The following is a 16,753-nucleotide window of genomic DNA, read 5'->3' as shown; positions in this document are numbered from 1 at the left end:
GAAAGGATTTTCTCCAAAAAGTTAGGTGTTCCACTCACTCCAGGGCATTTCAAGGGTCTCAACAGACATTCACATCTTCTGGGGGTCATTCACACTCACACATATTCAACCACTTCACACGGATAGATCTCGCTTGACCTGCAACAAAAAGCTGGACTTATGGTTGCATGGACGGGGGTGCAACTATGAGAGGGCAAATTAGATGGAATAATGTTGCCGTTCTTGATGGAGTGCCGTAAAGTGGAGTGGCATAGAGTGGAATGGCATATAGTGGAGTGAGGTAGAGTGGAGTAGAGTGTCGTACAGCAGAGTGGAGAAGCATAGAGTAGATTGGCGTAGAGAGGATTAGAGAGTTGTAGAGTGGAGACGTGTAAAATGGTGTAGAGTGGAGTAGAATGTAAAAGAGTGTATATGAGTATTAACTCATACTCTAAAATGGAGTAGAGTGTTTTGGAGTGGCGTTGAGTAGGGTAGAGAAGAGTGTTGTGGAGTGTTGTAGAGCTGACAAGCGTACAGTGTTGTAGAGCAGAGTGGTGTCGAGTGGAGTAGAATGTAGAAGAGTGTATATGAGTACTCATACTCTAAGATTGAGTAGAGTGGCGCAGAGTGTCTTGGAGTGGCGTTGAGTAGGATAGAGAAGAGTGTCGTAGAGTGGAGTGTTGTAGAGTTGAGAAGCGTACATTGTTATAGAGCGGAGTGGTGTAGAGTGGCGACAAGTGAAGTGTAGTGTTATGGAGTGGAAGAGCGTAGAGTGGAGTAGAGTGTCCTGGAGTAGTCCTGATTGGAGTAAAGTTGAGTGGTGTTGAGTGGAAGAGCGTAGAGTGGAGTAGAGTATTGTGGGGTAGTCTAGATTGGAGTACAGTGGAGTGGTGTAGAGTGAAAGAGTGTAGGGTGTTGTGGCGTAGAGTGAAGTGACATTGTCTTTAGTGGCGTAGACTGTCATAGAGTAGAGAGGCATTGATTAAAGGAAAGTGGTGTACAGTGTCATGGAGTGGCATGGAGTTAGGTTGGGTGGCGTAGAATGGAGCAGTGTCATGGAGTGGAGTTGTGTCGAGTGGAGTGGTATAGAATGGAGTGGTGTACAGTGGAGTGGGGTAGAGTGGAGTAGAGTGTCATGGAGTAGTCTAGATTGGAGTAAAGTTGAGTGGTGTAGAGTGGAAGAGCGTAGAGTGGAGTAGAGTGTCAGAGTGTAGTCTAGATTGGAGTAAAGAGGAGTGGTGTGGAGTGGAGGAGTGTAGAGTGGAGTAGAGTGTCGTGGAGTAGTCTAGATTGAAATAAAGTGGAGTGGTGTAGAGTGAAAGAGCATAGAGTGTTGTGGCGTAGAGTGAAGTGACATTGTGTGTAGTGGCGTAGATAGTCATAGAGTAGAGAGGCGTAGAATGGAGTAGTGTCATGGAGTGGAATGGTATAGAATGGAGTGCTGTACAGTGGAGTGGGGTAGTGTCGTGGAGTGACAGAGCAGAGAGGAGTGGCAGTCGAGAATATTGTTGTGGAGTAGAGTTAAGTAAAGTGGAGTGTCGGAGAGTGGAGTGGCATAGAGTGTCTTAGATTGGAGGTGGTGGAGTGGAATAGAGTGTCATAGAGTGCAGTGGCGTAGAGTGGAGTATGTATGGTGTGGTAACACACTGCTGTTACAGAAAGCAAATTTTCAATTAAAATCTCCTTTACATTTGCACAGGCATACAGTTTTACTGATAAAACAATACAGCACAGAACGATGATGTGTGGAAATCATCATCACCTAGTTTATTGATTTATTTTGATCATATTTCAATATTTATTTTTACCACACTGTAGAATTACAACAAATGTGCTTCACTTCTTTTTTCCTTATTCTGAAATATTTGTATAGTTAATTCACTGACATTTAAATTTTGTTGTGTGCTAGAAAATTAGAACATCCTACAGCCTTTCTTTTTACACCCCGTTCCCTTAAAGATTGTGATATAAATCGCCTCACTGTGCGGTCAAAGAAAGGAAAGTAAACACCAAGCTCCCTCAGAAGACAGAGCCTAACATTCGACCTTTGTCTTTGAACGCACAGAACACGTGACAAGATAAAACCAAAATGTAAGGGACTATGTTTGGCTCTTTCACTTCTGAACTTCAGCATGGTTATTTTGGGGGTGTTGTAGCACCTCATCTCCCCTACTTCCAGTGCCTACGGAATGGGCGTGAAACTGAGGAAGAGGATTGTTTATGTTATACTATAAGTATAGAGCAATGAGCAGAATAAACAAGTTCGTAGACAGAACATTGTTCCTCACAAGTGTGCGCCATTGATGAATGATAAGTAGAATCAGTCAAGTATAATGATAGGAGGAAGGAAACCTTTTCGAAGAAATACAGCACACTTACTGCTGTGAACTAGCATACAGGGAAGAAAAACAAAAACTCATACTCTCGTTGAGAGCATCATGAAAAAGAAAAAAAGAGTTCCCAGAAATTGAACACTCATGGAAAAGTACAAGGAGACAGCAAGAGAGGTGGCAAACAGGCTATGCTCCTCAGAAGGGACACAGATATGTTGGACAGCCTAAAGCAAATAAAGCCAGAATATAAAAAGCAAGCAAATGTGAGTTGCAAAACACAAAGTCAATGGTAAGTAATGGCGGGAATGCACTCCTAGGAAAGCTTTCAGCATGTCCATATCTGTCTTTGCAAGCAGACAGCTGTGCTGTCTGGTGGCTTCAACCCATCAACTAGAGACAGGATGAAAAGTCATTCAATCCTAAACAGTCGGTGGAATTTAAAATGGTGGGTCTCCTGTTGTGTGCAAACTGGTCTGGCATTAGTTCCATGGTGCGACAGGACCGGAGTGAGATGTCCTAATGCTGTGATCAGGAGTGGGTGGAAAGGGGTGCAGTATGTACCTTGAGTGATACTACCTCTAGATCTGAGTTTTCGTTTAGGAAATGGGGAATTACCCAGGTAACTTTTTTTTTGCACTGAATTCCATATGTATAGGATTTTTCCATGCTTTTTGCCCCTGGTAAAATTCGGTAGGTTTAATCCCTACTAAAGGGGGGGGGGGGGGCACTGATAGCTCGAGCCAGACTTGAGCCTGAGGCTTGACTCTGGCTCAGCTCGAGGTCCTGTCGGAACCTCAAGCCCATAACAAGCCGAGCTTTCATGGTGCTTCTGCCTGCCACCCTCGATGTGGCGTTATGGCCAGAGGTGCTGACTTTGGAACTGAGGAACCAGATTTGAGTCTCAGCGCAACATCCTGTGATTTTGGGCAAATCGCTTAATCTCCCCATGCCTAAAAATATTAATATAACCCTGTGTGTGTTGTGGTAAGCCTGAGACAGCCAGACAAAACTCATAAACGCACTTAGGGAGTGCAGATAGCACTCGTCTTCCCCCTCCCGTGCCTCGGCCCCGCCCCTCCCTACTGCGCTATCTCAGATCTGGCAATGAAAAATAAAACTATGCTAGAACATCGTTTTATTTTTAATTTGCTGGCTCTGAGCCAGGCAGTGGGGCGACGCTCCTCCGCCCTTGCATAGGAGCTGCCACTGTTTAATAGAATAAAGTTGCTCTATAAAAATCTGGGCCACGTGCAGGGTTCATATGACAGCTGTCTTGCTTCTTGGTTCAACAATGGCACTGCCCCCATTGCGAGGAAGGGGTCAGGAATGGGTCTAAGTTCATGTTTAAAAACTTTTAAATAGTACTTTCCATTGCAGCGCTATAACGTGACATATTAATGTCAAAACTTCCACATGTTAAAGAAAGACACTTTTTTTTTTTTAAATTTTGAAGAGACTTTATCATATTTTACATGATGTTTGTTGTATGATTTACATAGAAAATATTTCCAGGGCTCGGCTCGAGCTCGGCTCTCCCTGGTAATTTCTTGGCCCGCCCACCTCTAATCCCTACTCAAACAGGGGTTTTACGCAGCGATCTAAGTTTAACAGCTGCCCTTTATGGGGATGAAAGGCAGCTAAGCAAGTGCCCATCTTACACAAGGTAAGAGCACTGCTTTATCGACCCCAGAAGGATGATAGACTGCAAGTTTTATGCAGACGTTGAGGTGACTGTGAGCCCTCCGCTGCTTCAAACTTTGAGGCAGACGGTAGCTTGGGATGCCTCATGTGAGAAAATAACGACTTTTGGGATTAATCACCTTAAAATCTTTACTTTTAATTAAACAGGACAGCATGTCTATGTGTGTGGTCTGAAGGAAGAGGGTGCTTTAGGCCCCTGGCTGATCACAGTAATATGTTCATCAGTGGCTGCAGGAAGGCATCGCCTCTGAGTTTCTGCTTCGCCGCTTGAACCAGTCTAGAGCCTATTGAACGGCGTGCAGGCCTCCTATGGACTCAGAAATATATTATTTTATTTATTTATTACATTTGTATCGCGCATTATCACCGATTGGTCTCTAAGCGCTTGTACTTGGGAAACAGATCGTCTCAGAAAACAGGCAACCAAATTATATCGAACCCCAGGCTTCTCATAAAAGCACTGTTTTTAACATTCGCCTAAAAGGCAGTAGATTTGGTTCCTTCTGTAGATCTGGTGGTAGCTTATTCCAGGCTGCCGGCAGGGTAGTTGAAAAGGGACGTCCACCAAGGGTGGTCAGACGATAACGCGGGCTTACCAAAAGAGTGTCCTCAGACGAGCGCAGGGTTCTTCTGGGGATGTACTGCACCAGTATGGCTTTAATGTAGCTAGGGGCGTTACCAAAGACCACCTTGTGTGCGATGCACAGACCTTTGAATAGAATCCTCTGCCTGATGGGAAGCCAATGTAATTGGTATAGAAGAGGAGAGTCGTGCGTGCCTCTAGCTTTTCCAAAGATCAGTCTAGCTGCATCGTTCATCACTATTTGCAGTCTCGAGAGTAATTGCTGGGTAAGCCCAACATAACACATCTTCAATAAACGCTGCAATACATTGGCTTTCACTCATCTTCTGTTCTACGACCGAAGCAACTTCCCTTCATCCAACCAGCACTTAATTACCACCACCAGCTTGTATATTTCGCATTTGTATAAGTGCATAAAAGGTAGAAAGCACTAGTCATGTCCTTATTCTGATGCGAGCTTCCAAACACCCCAGGCCTCCCACCGCCTATGCAGCTGCCCTGTCTACAAGCCTGAAGTGTGTTTATTGACAGAAGCAGGAATGTCGAGTTATTCTCACACACAGGAAGGGCCGCCACAGGTATGTGGCAATAAAAAGGTTGGAGGCTGTGGGCGGATCCCCGCTTAGACCTTGGCTACAACAACATTAAACATGTATACGCAGCAGAACAATGGCTGGATTCCCTGTGCAGCCTCCTATGCTGTGCATGAAAAGCTCAACTCGTGGCTTTCATTGGCTGCCCACAGATCTTTGCAACAGGCGCTCAGCCCGCTGAGCTATCTTCGAAGCCGGAGGCTTCCTTTCCAAAAGCCAAGGGGCCTCATAAATGAAAAGTGACGCATCGCTGCGTGAAAACAGCGATGCGTCACTTTTCACTGCGCCCTCCTTGCGACACCAATGATGCGTCATATTTACAGTATGACGCATCATGGCGCAAGGAGTTACAGATACGTCAGTATTTCTGATGTATCTGTTTGGCGCAAAAGTGACGCATTGCTGGAGTGTGTCACAAAAGTGACGCAACTCCAGCAATGTGTCCTTTCACATGGGGCAAGTCCCGTGTGAAAGGGCCTGCGTCAGTCTTACCCCTGCTGTGAGGCAGGCGTAAGAAATTGACGCTTATGTGTCCTAGAAGGGGCACAGTGAAATCATATAGATTTCACTGCATCACTTCTATGACACTGTCTTGCGTCAATACGCCCCCCCTTGCATACATTATACCTGGCTCAGGTATAATGTGGCGCAGGGGTTTACAAAATGATGCATATACCTAGATGCGTCACTTTGTAAATATGGTGCAACGAGGCACAATTTTTACGCTGCTGGTGCGTCACAAAAAGTGACGCACCGGCGGCGTTAAGATTCCTTAAAGTGGTGAGCCCTGACCTTAGGGAGGTCACGAGGAGGTCAGCACGGGGTCACCGGCAGGCGTCAGCAGCAGGTGCGGTTCCTTTCTGACGAAGGGTATTTTTGAGGTAGGGTGGCCATAAATAGGCCTGTTGTCGTCACGATTTTTTCTGAAGTTTGAGTAGCGACTCCATGAATTCCTTTATTTTTTTTTAACTTACTTTTTTTTTCCTGAAACAGTAATGCACTCTGGCTTGAGTTGGAAACTTGCCCTATTAAGGAAAAGTTTGCTGATCACGTGACAGCCTGGGCTCAGAGCAGAGCCGGGGCACAGACGATAAACAAGGCAGAGAAGCCAAGAGCTACGGAGAATACACGCAGGAAGTGGGGTTATGTCCCCGAAATGTTTATGAATCTTGCATCTTTCCTCCTAAAGTGCTTTCTTTTAACTACCTCCTATCTCACTTAGGGCCTTTTCTCTCACAACTTCCTTGCCCTGGGTTATGTACTATCATTTTTGTTGCCTTCACAATTTCTGCCTCTTTTGTTTATTTCACAATTTTTTCTCTGCATTTCAATTCCATTTTGTTTGTGCTTGGCAATATTTCTCACTACAGATTTCACTGTTTTCCGCTTCGTTTCTCTTTTGCCTGCCTTCACCTTCATTCTCACGCATATTTTTCTCGTGTTTGTGCGCTCCTGTTTTTAGGTCGAGCCTAGTACCCAACGCATGCGCTGTCTGTTGCAATACATATTGTTGCTTCCCAAGCACATACAGGGACCCATTGTTTACCATTGGTTGGTTTTCCTTTCACTCCCACTTGCCTGCTTCTTATTTGTGTCCCAGCTTGTCAATCTTCTGCTTGTCCTTCCTTAGGCCTGGGCGGTGTTTGCGGAGTTCCACGTAGTGACCCCAAAAAGTACTGCGAGCTACTTAGTGCATGCTGATTTTTAGCATCAGGTGTTTGTCCCCCACTGGAAAATCAGCACGAACGGCATCATGCGCTGCGTAAGAGGGCGCTACTCCTTTCTGCCTACTCGAGCGGCGCCATTTTCAACGTTGAATGGAAGGTTTCTCAACGCGAGCGGTCCCGTCAATCTTAATCGTTGAGAATGGTGCCGCCCGCGTTGACAAATCCCTCCAGGAGGTGGTCTGCAGTAAGATTTTCCATGCTCACCAACTCAACGTTGGGTTAGCTAGGAAAAAAGTTTGGAGCTGACTTTTTCGGATCTCCATGCGCTACGCGGTGTGTGGAGTGGGAAAAACTCTGCGAGCGGAGACAAATTTCACGCCCAGGCCTACTTCCCATGGAGCATTTCCTCTTTACCATCTCTTTGATGGGCTAACATCTCTACTTCCACTGCTTTCTATTTAAGCACTACTTTTTTCTTGTGTTAAGCACTTCATGAGCGCATGTGTTTGTGGGCTGCCTGCTGTGTACTTCTCTTCCCCCGCACTCCGTGTTTCTTTCTGTTATTGAACCCGCCAGCTCCTCCCCATGGCTTCCCCACATCCTCCGTGTTGCTTCCCTCACCTGCGCCATTCTTGTTGCTTTCCCCTACCCGGTTGTTGCTTCTGCCTCTCCTCTTGCCCTACCGCTTGTTGCTTCTGCGTCCCGCGTTGCGTCTGCACGCCTGCCTTTCCCCATGTTTAGTTAAAGATCCAAATTTAACCAATAACTAGAAACAAAAAGTACGCCCATGTAATTTCGTATGCATGGAGTGCCAAAGGCTTTTATAGTTTTTAAAACTTTAGCCATGCTGCACAGTATCAGAGATGCTTTGCGACCTGGCTAAAAACCTTCAGCAAAGTCAAGAGCCCCAAAGGCGCGATCTATTAGTGTTGCCAATGCTTGTTTTTCTTGCTTGCTGGTCTCATTCGTCTCCTCTTCTGCTTCTTCTTGCTTTTCCGCCTGCCTTCCTGCTCGTGTCCAGTCGCCCGTTTTTCCTTTTGTCGCACTGGCTCTTAACCTCTTGCATTCTTTTTCCCCTCGTTCTTGCTGCATTTGTCTTTCATTACCTGGTTACCTCGCTTTCTTTTTTGCTTTTACCTTTTCTCATGCACTTGCTGTTGTTCTTGTCGCCTTACTTCCTATCTCTTTCAATTGGGTTGCTGCTTTCTCTTCTCACCAACTCGTCTCATTTTCTCTCAATTGTTCTCTTTAATTTGAAGCTTCAATTTCCTTTTAGATATCTCTTGTCATCTCTTGCTTCATTTCTCCTAACTTGTTGGTTGATTTCTGCATCTGAAGTTCTCTCGTTGTTGTTTTGCTCTCTTACTCTTTTATTTTCCAATCATGCTTCTTTTCCACTTCATTATCTGGCCTAATTTTGCTCCTTTGTTTGAATCAACCTTTTTCTTTTTTTATTAAGTCCCTTGCATTCAGTGTCTTTTTCTGTCATTCTATTTTCCTTGCCTTCCTTCTTGTTATAATGTGAATTTTAGCCTGCTGATCCTTAAGAGAAGAGTTGTCCATTATCAGAAAGAGCAAACTGAGCGCTGACGACCTGCTTCATTTCACTGAACCAGGTCTTGTTTTTCTTTCCTTCCTCTGACAGGTCTGGCCTCCGGATTGGTCCCGATGTACGTGGGAGAGATCGCCCCCACTAGCCTACGGGGGGCCCTGGGGACCCTGCACCAGCTAGCGATCGTCATTGGCATCCTAATAGCACAGGTATGTCTGTCCACACCACAGCTGTTTATCACCATCAACAATTGTTGACAAATAGATGCTGCAAAGTCACTTAACCCCTTCACGGGGCAAATTTGGCGGCGGGCCGGGGGTGGGCGTGGCGCTGTCATGCTCACGACGGCTCCTGGCTGTCAAAAATCACGGTAGGCGTGTGCTCATGACGTCCGGGAGACGTCAGAACTCTGCCCACTGATTAATTCGCCCGCACAGGCGGGGAATTAATAGCGTGTGGGCAGAGCGGCAACGTTCTGACAGCTCCCGGCCGTCATGAGCACACGACTACCGTGACTCCGGAAGCCGTCATGAGCACCGAAGGTGTTAAACAAGCAGAACACATGCAACACTGCACCACGCTCCCATTCCACTGATGTTACTACTACGGCATTACTTCTGACTGTCACTGTTCGGTAAGTTCCGGGTGCATCACAACACAACTGCTGTTCTGCGAAGTCCAGGGTTTAGGACTGACCTGGCTCACAAACATTTTTGAAGGAATTCTGAACTTATGATGACTTGACTCACACATCACGTTTACTTTTTCCATACAGTCCGGGTTTGATGCTTAACCTGGCTGATGCCTGACCCTGCTCACTCAGAATGTTTACTTTTTCAATACAGAATTGGGATGAGGACTGAGCTGGCACACACACTATGTTTACTTTTTAGATCTCGCCTGAGACTGTGCATGCGCTGTCGCTTGCAAGACATTTTGTTAGTTTAGAGCCCACCAATTGCGTCACTTTCATTTCTTTGCTTCTCCTTGTGAGCGTGTGCCCCTTCACTTCCTCTTCATGTGTTTGTTTCACCCTGGGAGCATAGCCCAACTATTGCTTCCTTGCCAAGTGAGTGTCCATCCTCCACTCATGCTTTTGGGTCCAGGCTGCTTTTTATTTTTTTGTTGTAGCACTCCACAAGATCGCGTATGCTTGGAGCATGTCTCCCTTCTGGCCGTCTCCCCTCACGCACTCACCATTCCAACTCTGTGTTATTGCTTGCCCCTCCCACTCCTTGATCCAGCTGCATGTTGTTGCTTGCCAACTCCAACCTGTTACTTTACTTTTTACTTTAAACTCATTTGTAAGGCACACAAATCATCCCCGAGGGGAACTCTCGTCCCTTTCTGCATTTTTGCTTCCTCTCTGTGTTGTCCTACTCATCTGCACTGCTGTACAACATGGCTAAACAAAAACATTGACATAGCCAATGCTAGTTGCATACAGTCTTGGTCTGAGGCCTGACCTGGCTCGTACACTTAGTTTACTTGTTCAATACAGTCTTAGGCTGAGAGCGGGTCTGGCTCTCACATAATGTTTCCTGTACTGTCTTGAGACCTGACTGATGCACAAACCATGTTTACCTTTTTACATACTGTCCTGGACTGAGAACAGGTCTGGCTCTCACAGCAATGTTTACTTTTCTCATACTGTCCTGGGCTGAGGCCTGGCCTGACTCACACACTATAATTACTTTTTACATACTGTCCTGGGGTGGAGCCCCGGGCTCCCTGACTTGGCTACCACAACATACTTACTTTTCCAGCAAGTTTCAGGCTGACAGACCTGGCGCACACACTGTTTCCCTCTTCCATAGTCTTTCTGCCCATAACTGACTTTGCTCACACAGTTTTCTATTTTTTTTACTTCCTATAGGTTTTAGGGCTGGAATCAATCCTGGGGACGGCAGAACTTTGGCCACTGCTGCTCGGCCTAACTGTCATTCCAGCCATGCTCCAAGTCACCCTTCTCCCTTTCTGCCAAGAAAGCCCTCGCTACCTCTACATCATCTGCAACGAAGAAGCGAGGGCTAAAAAAAGTGAGTGGGTGACTGAATGAAAGGGTTCTTGGGGGAAGCATGTCAAACGTAGTTCTTAATTTGTGAAAAAATAAGTGCCGGGGCCCTTGTCAGGAGGCCACTGCAGCTTGCACCTCCCATTCCCCCTGCCTGTGACAGTACCAACAGAACTACTATGCAGCACGCTTCTCTAAGTGTGATAACTCAGACTATTCCAGGCCCCCTCAGCAATAAGAATAGCTTGGGAGGCAGGTGTTGGTCATTTTTAAAGTATTTCGAATGAACAAAAAACTGTGTTGTGATTGTCTCTGAATTATACAAGCAGCGCCACCGTGTGGCAGAGTATGGTAAGACCCGGTGTTGACAATTTTGTGCCGGTGCCGAGCACTGGAAAACTCTGGCACAAATTCAGCACTTCTCAAATGCGAAGAGAAAGTTCTCGTCTCCAACCCATGCAAAGGCGGTCACCAACTGGTCTTACCTGAGAAAGGAAGAACACTTTCGAAATTGTTATTAAAAGCTTCTGCGCGCTTCCCATAATTTGAGAGCAGATTGTAATCTCCACCATGGGTTTGTTTACATGAGGCAAAGTAGCGTGTCTCTCTTTACAGGAATTTTGGGATGGTGTGACCAAGCTAATATCATCCAACTTAGGCTTTGAAGCCCAACTTTCTCCTAAAGAGATACTGATGGGAGTTAAGCTGCAACACGATTGGGGTATCAAACGTTTGCTTTCAATAATAATAGTCTGTGCTCCGCTCTGTATTGCTGGGTCATGGGTTTATTCTTCCCCTCCAAAGCCAGCTGAGTAATGGGCTTCTCAACCTCATATTTATGACTCTGAACTCACTTTGGCCAAAGCTAGAGGTTTCTTCTCCCTTAAAAAAAATGATTGAACATGGGTAGGTTTTAACTAGGATCCTAGATTGCTGATCAAATCAATGTTTATCTTTCGATATTTGATGTAATCATGCTGTTTTAGGCAAGTTTCTATACTCTAGACGAAATCCTAAACCCTGAATGTTGAGCTTTGTTTTTTCTCTATAATTGGGGTGATTCCCCTGTTTCAAATCTACATTTATATGCATTAAACATATCTGACTTGGAAAATAACAAATAATAAAAAAAGAGGCAAAGTAGTGAATAATCTTATCTAATCGGGTCACTCAGAACTGGCAGAATGATCCTTTATTTGGAAGGACATGTTCCTGCAGATCTGCAGCTTGATCCACAAGTGGCAGCAAAGGTGGGAATCTGTTCCTTCATGTTATGTGATGGGGTGGGAGGTCATTCCTTGGGGTCTTGGAATCTCTTGGGTCTTGGATTGAATCTCACATAGAACAGAAAATCCTGCAAACAGAAGATTTGTACGGATTGGGAGATGAAGTTGAGCGGGTCCCACAGGGGGGGAAACAGTTCTATCTCTAGAAAGGAAACAGACCAGTTCTGATTCTACTCCACAGACTTGAAACTCCTGACTGGAAAGGACGATGTGTCCGAGGACCTGACGGAGATGAAGGAGGAGAAGAGGCGGATGGACATGGAAGCCAAAGTGTCTATCTTAGAGCTGTTCCGCTCGAAGGCCTATCGGCAGCCAATCATCATGGCCATCATCCTGCAACTTTCCCAGCAGCTCTCCGGCATCAATGCTGTAAGTAAAGTTTGAGAAGTGTGATGTTGAGAGGAAAGGGCCTGAGAGCAAGAACTCTAGGATTGGCTTCAGTAGACTGGACCTATAAATTACTTTTGTTTTGGGTCAAATGCATTACGTTGTGGTAGGAGTTAGTGGGAGATTTTTGTTGGATTTCTAGGCATTTGCTTATTTTGTATTATATTGACTAGTTTTGATTTTTATTCATTGGTCTCCTCTTCTGTTGGGTGTATTTGATGTCTCGGGGTGGAGCCCATTCATTCCTTGGACTTGGTTTTGATTGGAATATGCAACTTCTATGAGAATTAGATTTAATGCGCCATTCTTGACCTGGATTCAAAGGTTTACATTTATGTGTTGGGTCTATTGGACCTGTTTTGGTTTTAATTTTATGGTTTACTAATTGGTTGGATTTAGTCGATTTTGGTTTGTCTTATCCTAGTAATTGGTCACATATTAGTATTTGTTTGTATTTAATAGATTACAATTGACTTTTTAGACTACTCTTAGGGCCAGATGTAGGTAGCCCTTTACCGATCGGAATCGGCCGAAAATACCGATTTTCGGCCGTTTCCGATCGGTAAAAGGCTATTGAGATGTAGGGGCACATTTTCGGTAATTTTACCGAATCGGTATCATTACCGAATCGGTAAATTTACCGATTCGGTAATATGTACCGAATCGGTAAAATAATTACCGATTCGGTAATATTTACCGATTCAGTAAAATTACCGAAAATGCAATGTAGGTAGGCAATGTACCTTCTGCACATGGCTTACAGAATCGGTATTTTACCATGGAATACAAATCCATGGTAAAATACCGATTCCGGTGTGCATGCACATGTGTGCATGCACACCTATGTCATGTGACAGGCAGACCTGCCCTTAGGGCAGGTATGCCTGCCACATGGCACCTGTGCCTGTTTTGGGGGTGCCAGAGGGTGTGAAAGTGACACCCCCTGCACCCTTGTGAATTCTTTAATTACTGATTCGGTAAATACCGAATCGGTAATGCCTAATCATTCCTATGGGCTTCAAAGCCCATAGGAATGAATGGGCATTACCGATTCGGTATTTACCGAATCGGTAATTAAAGAATTGTTAAGGATTCGGTAACGAATCCAGATGTTGGGACCTACATACCATTTACCGATTTTGAAATACCGAATCGGTAGGATTCGGTATTTCAAAATCGGTAAATGGGATTTACCTACATCGGGCCCTGAGTTTGTTGTCATTGACAACTCATGTTGGTTTAATACATTACTCCTGGGTACGTCCCAAAAGATTTAATGTACTGTCTTCTCTAGCCTTGGGTGTAATGGATTACACCTTGGTTGGGTTCAATGGAATGGGTTCATTGCTGCTTATCCTTTTGGGTTTTGTTTTATTGATTGTTCCTGTTAAATTTACTGGACAATGCTCGAGTATGTTTATATTAACGACACATGGCTTCGATTTATGGATTTACAAATTGGCTGCCATTTCGGATGGCGCAATGGATTCGCCAAGTGGGACTAACTAAACTAGGCTTGGGCTGGCATTCTATGCTGCACACTCCAGTTGAAATTGATACATTACTCATAGGTTGGAATCAAAGAATTGTATTTATTGCTACAGCTCGTTTGGAACAAACTGAACGCCATTTGCGTGTACTTAGTGAACTCTGCCAGACGGCGTTCTCGGATTTGTGTTGGATTAACAGGTGAATTACACATAGATGGAGTTGAAAGAATATTCTTGGGTGGGTTGGTACATTTAATAAATGAAATACTCCTATCTTCCATCTAGAAGATTATTTTGAGAGAATCCATACCTGCTTTGACATTGCATAAGCTATGTCTGACATCTAAGGATGGCTAAGTTGGTGTCAAATTGTGATGGGGCTCAGCATACAAGACATTCTGGGTGAATTGGTAGTCTTGGGGGCACAAAGGGGGTGCAGGGAAGAGACAAGGAATTGAGGATTTTGATTTACCAATTAAAATAGAATTTCCTTTATTGTCTTTAGCAATGAAACAATAATATGGTACATACACCTTAGGAAGTTGAAACAGAAATGTTGCAGAATGAGGGACACGTGTGTGTGTGTGTGTGTGTGTATGTGTGTTAGTGTGTGTGTTAGTGTGGGGAAACATCCTTTACATCGCAGCGATTACACCGCAATGCATTTAGAACGCTGCCATTACAACGCAAGCGTTACATCGACTTGGACTGGAGGGCGCTATAACCTAAGGAATAGTAAGATTTACTATTCCACCACAATCCCTACTGCACGTAGACTTGTGTTGGAATAGTAAATCTTACTACTCCTAAGTCCAGCGCCCTTCAGCGCAAGTCGTTGTAACGACTTGCGTTGTAAAAAACTGCGATGTTACATACCGCGATCATTTTGATCATGTTGTAACATCACATATTCATTAGTGTGCTATTTCCTAAAAGATGGGAACCCACAAAATAGAATCCAGAAACAGTAGAAAAGGCAAAGGGAGTGATCAACTTAATTATATGAGAGATGGTCAGATCCAGAGATGGAACTCCAAAGTCTAACAGGAAAATACATATTTGGTTAATTAACTTGTGAATTACTTCCAGTAATGATTTCTCAAGCCTTTTTTATTGTCTTCCCACAGATATTTTATTATTCCACCAGCATTTTCAGCAAGGCCGGCGTGGAGCAGCCGGTGTACGCCACCATTGGAGCTGGAGTTGTTAACACCATATTCACTGTTGTCTCTGTAAGTTTGGCGGTCTCTGCAGGAGTTGGTGGGATGAATGTGCTTTCATAGCTGGGGTTCTGTACTCCACTTGGGCCATTCAAATGGTCACTGCAGGTGGGCTGGCGTAACCGCAGAGTTGGAGTTGGGTGGTGGTTGTGCTGGATACAGAAGTCCCTCTGGAGTTTGGTGGGTGGTTGTTTTGACGTAGAATGTTCTAAGTGAAGTGATATCACACTGCTAAAAAAGAGAATAGCCCCTACAGAATTTTTACCTTAGGCTCATAAATTGCTTTCTTTCTACTACTATTCTTTAATGACCTCTGCCACAGAACCTTGCCTCTGGAATCCCCACATATTAAATTGTTCTCCATAATTCATGCTAATGCTGGACTTTTCCCATGCATTTAATTTGTATTTTTATCGACCTTTGCCTCCACCATATCATCCTCTGCCTCTTTGAAGACCGTATCTTGCTCGTCATGTGTTTGATCTTATTCGTTCTTACACCAAGCTTTCCTTCACCACATACTCATACTGCAGGTAGTAGCCCTTTAATATTCCTTACCCACACGTTTACTCTAGTAACCTGGACACTGACTGATCTCTTCGCCTAGTGTTGCCCTTTCGGAGTAACATACCCAAGTCTACTACTTTCTGATTCGGGTAAGGTTTTGTGGGCATGTAAGAAATCTAAGAAAGCCACATTGGATGCCTTATTGTCAGTAGGACTTAAAGAAAGGAAACAGAAGCACTCGGGGCATATTATCAACAAAGGGCGTTACATTATCGCCGCTTTTATCGGCAGGAAACTGCCGATAAAGCGGCAATAATGGGCTTGATAATATGCTCTATGAATTCCAATCGAAGCCCATGTTAGATGTAAAGACATTTAACATGGGCTTCGATTGGAATTCAATAGAGCATATTATCAAGCCCATTATCGCTGCTTTATCGGCAGTTTCCTGCCGATAAAAGCGGCAATAATGTAACGCCCTTTCTTGATAATATGCCCCCGGGTGTTTCAGGTAGTGTGCTTTGGGCTTCTGTGAAACCCATGAAGGCAAGCAAGGAGACAAAGAAGAGGATGCTGTAGTGAGCAGGTTTTACTCACTGTCCGACTTAACATGCCCGTTCTCTGCTTGCAGGTTTTGATCTTTAAACTGAAAGTAAAAAGCATCCTGCTGGGGGAGTTACCCAGGTTCTTTAGACAGCCTGTGGGTTGGAACGGTGTTACATAATCATTTTTCTGGCTCTACAATTGCTGACTTTGCCCCGAAACCTTGAAATAGCTGAAGACTGCCTGTAACCTTGTATTTAACTTTACTCTATTGTACTTCCACTATTCCAAGTCACTGGCCACTCTAGTGCGCAGCTTTCCAAAGGTAAATCCTAACAGGTATTTGGAGGCTAATTCATATTTGTCTTTAGCTGTCCTTCCTTTCTTGCTTTTAAAGCACCCAAATTTACTCATCGATACCCAGAACCAAGAAGAAAGGAATTTAGTTGCCAGTGGTAGCATTTGGGTCAAAACAGTCCACACCACTGGAATTCAGTGATGGGGATTGGTTGTCGCCTGTCGGAAGATGGGGGACCCTAGAACCGGCGGGCGGAAAACTCAATGCCGCTGGAGGAGAGGGGGACTGTGTTTGACTGTCATACTCTTGATAATTGCTCTGAATGGTATGGTGACTCCTGGACCTTTCTGTCTCCTCACAGCTCTTCCTGGTGGAGCGGGCAGGCCGTCGGACATTACATCTACTGGGATTGGCTGGCATGAGCGGGTGTGCAGTCCTGATGACTGTAGCGCTGGTGTTACTGGTGAGTCACAGAAGATCTTAACTAGCTGGTGGATGAACATTGCTGGGCTCCACGCGGTGCCTGACTTCTGTGAGTTGTCTCAGAGCAGCCCCTGGTGGCTTGGATGGGAATCACATGCGAAGGTTAGGAACAGCCTG

General features: G+C 44.9%; 1 protein-coding gene across 1 annotated transcript in view; it reads left to right on the top strand.

The window, feature by feature from the left end:
• SLC2A4 (solute carrier family 2 member 4) overlaps positions 1 to 16,753 on the top strand; it is a 169,736-nt gene that overhangs the window by 132,057 nt on the left and 20,926 nt on the right. Inside the window, exons 5-9 of the mRNA XM_086946096.1 lie at positions 8,502 to 8,617; positions 10,285 to 10,447; positions 11,890 to 12,077; positions 14,713 to 14,817; positions 16,515 to 16,616. Of these exons, the coding sequence (XP_086802222.1) occupies positions 8,502 to 8,617; positions 10,285 to 10,447; positions 11,890 to 12,077; positions 14,713 to 14,817; positions 16,515 to 16,616 (674 nt within the window). The remainder of the gene's footprint in view (positions 1 to 8,501; positions 8,618 to 10,284; positions 10,448 to 11,889; positions 12,078 to 14,712; positions 14,818 to 16,514; positions 16,617 to 16,753) is intronic.

Source organism: Lissotriton vulgaris, chromosome 12 (assembly GCF_964263255.1).
Source record: "Lissotriton vulgaris chromosome 12, aLisVul1.2, whole genome shotgun sequence".
Classification (NCBI taxonomy): domain Eukaryota; kingdom Metazoa; phylum Chordata; class Amphibia; order Caudata; family Salamandridae; genus Lissotriton; species Lissotriton vulgaris.
The sequence above is the reverse complement of the archived record's forward strand: the minus strand, read 5'-3'. Positions and strand labels throughout refer to the sequence as shown.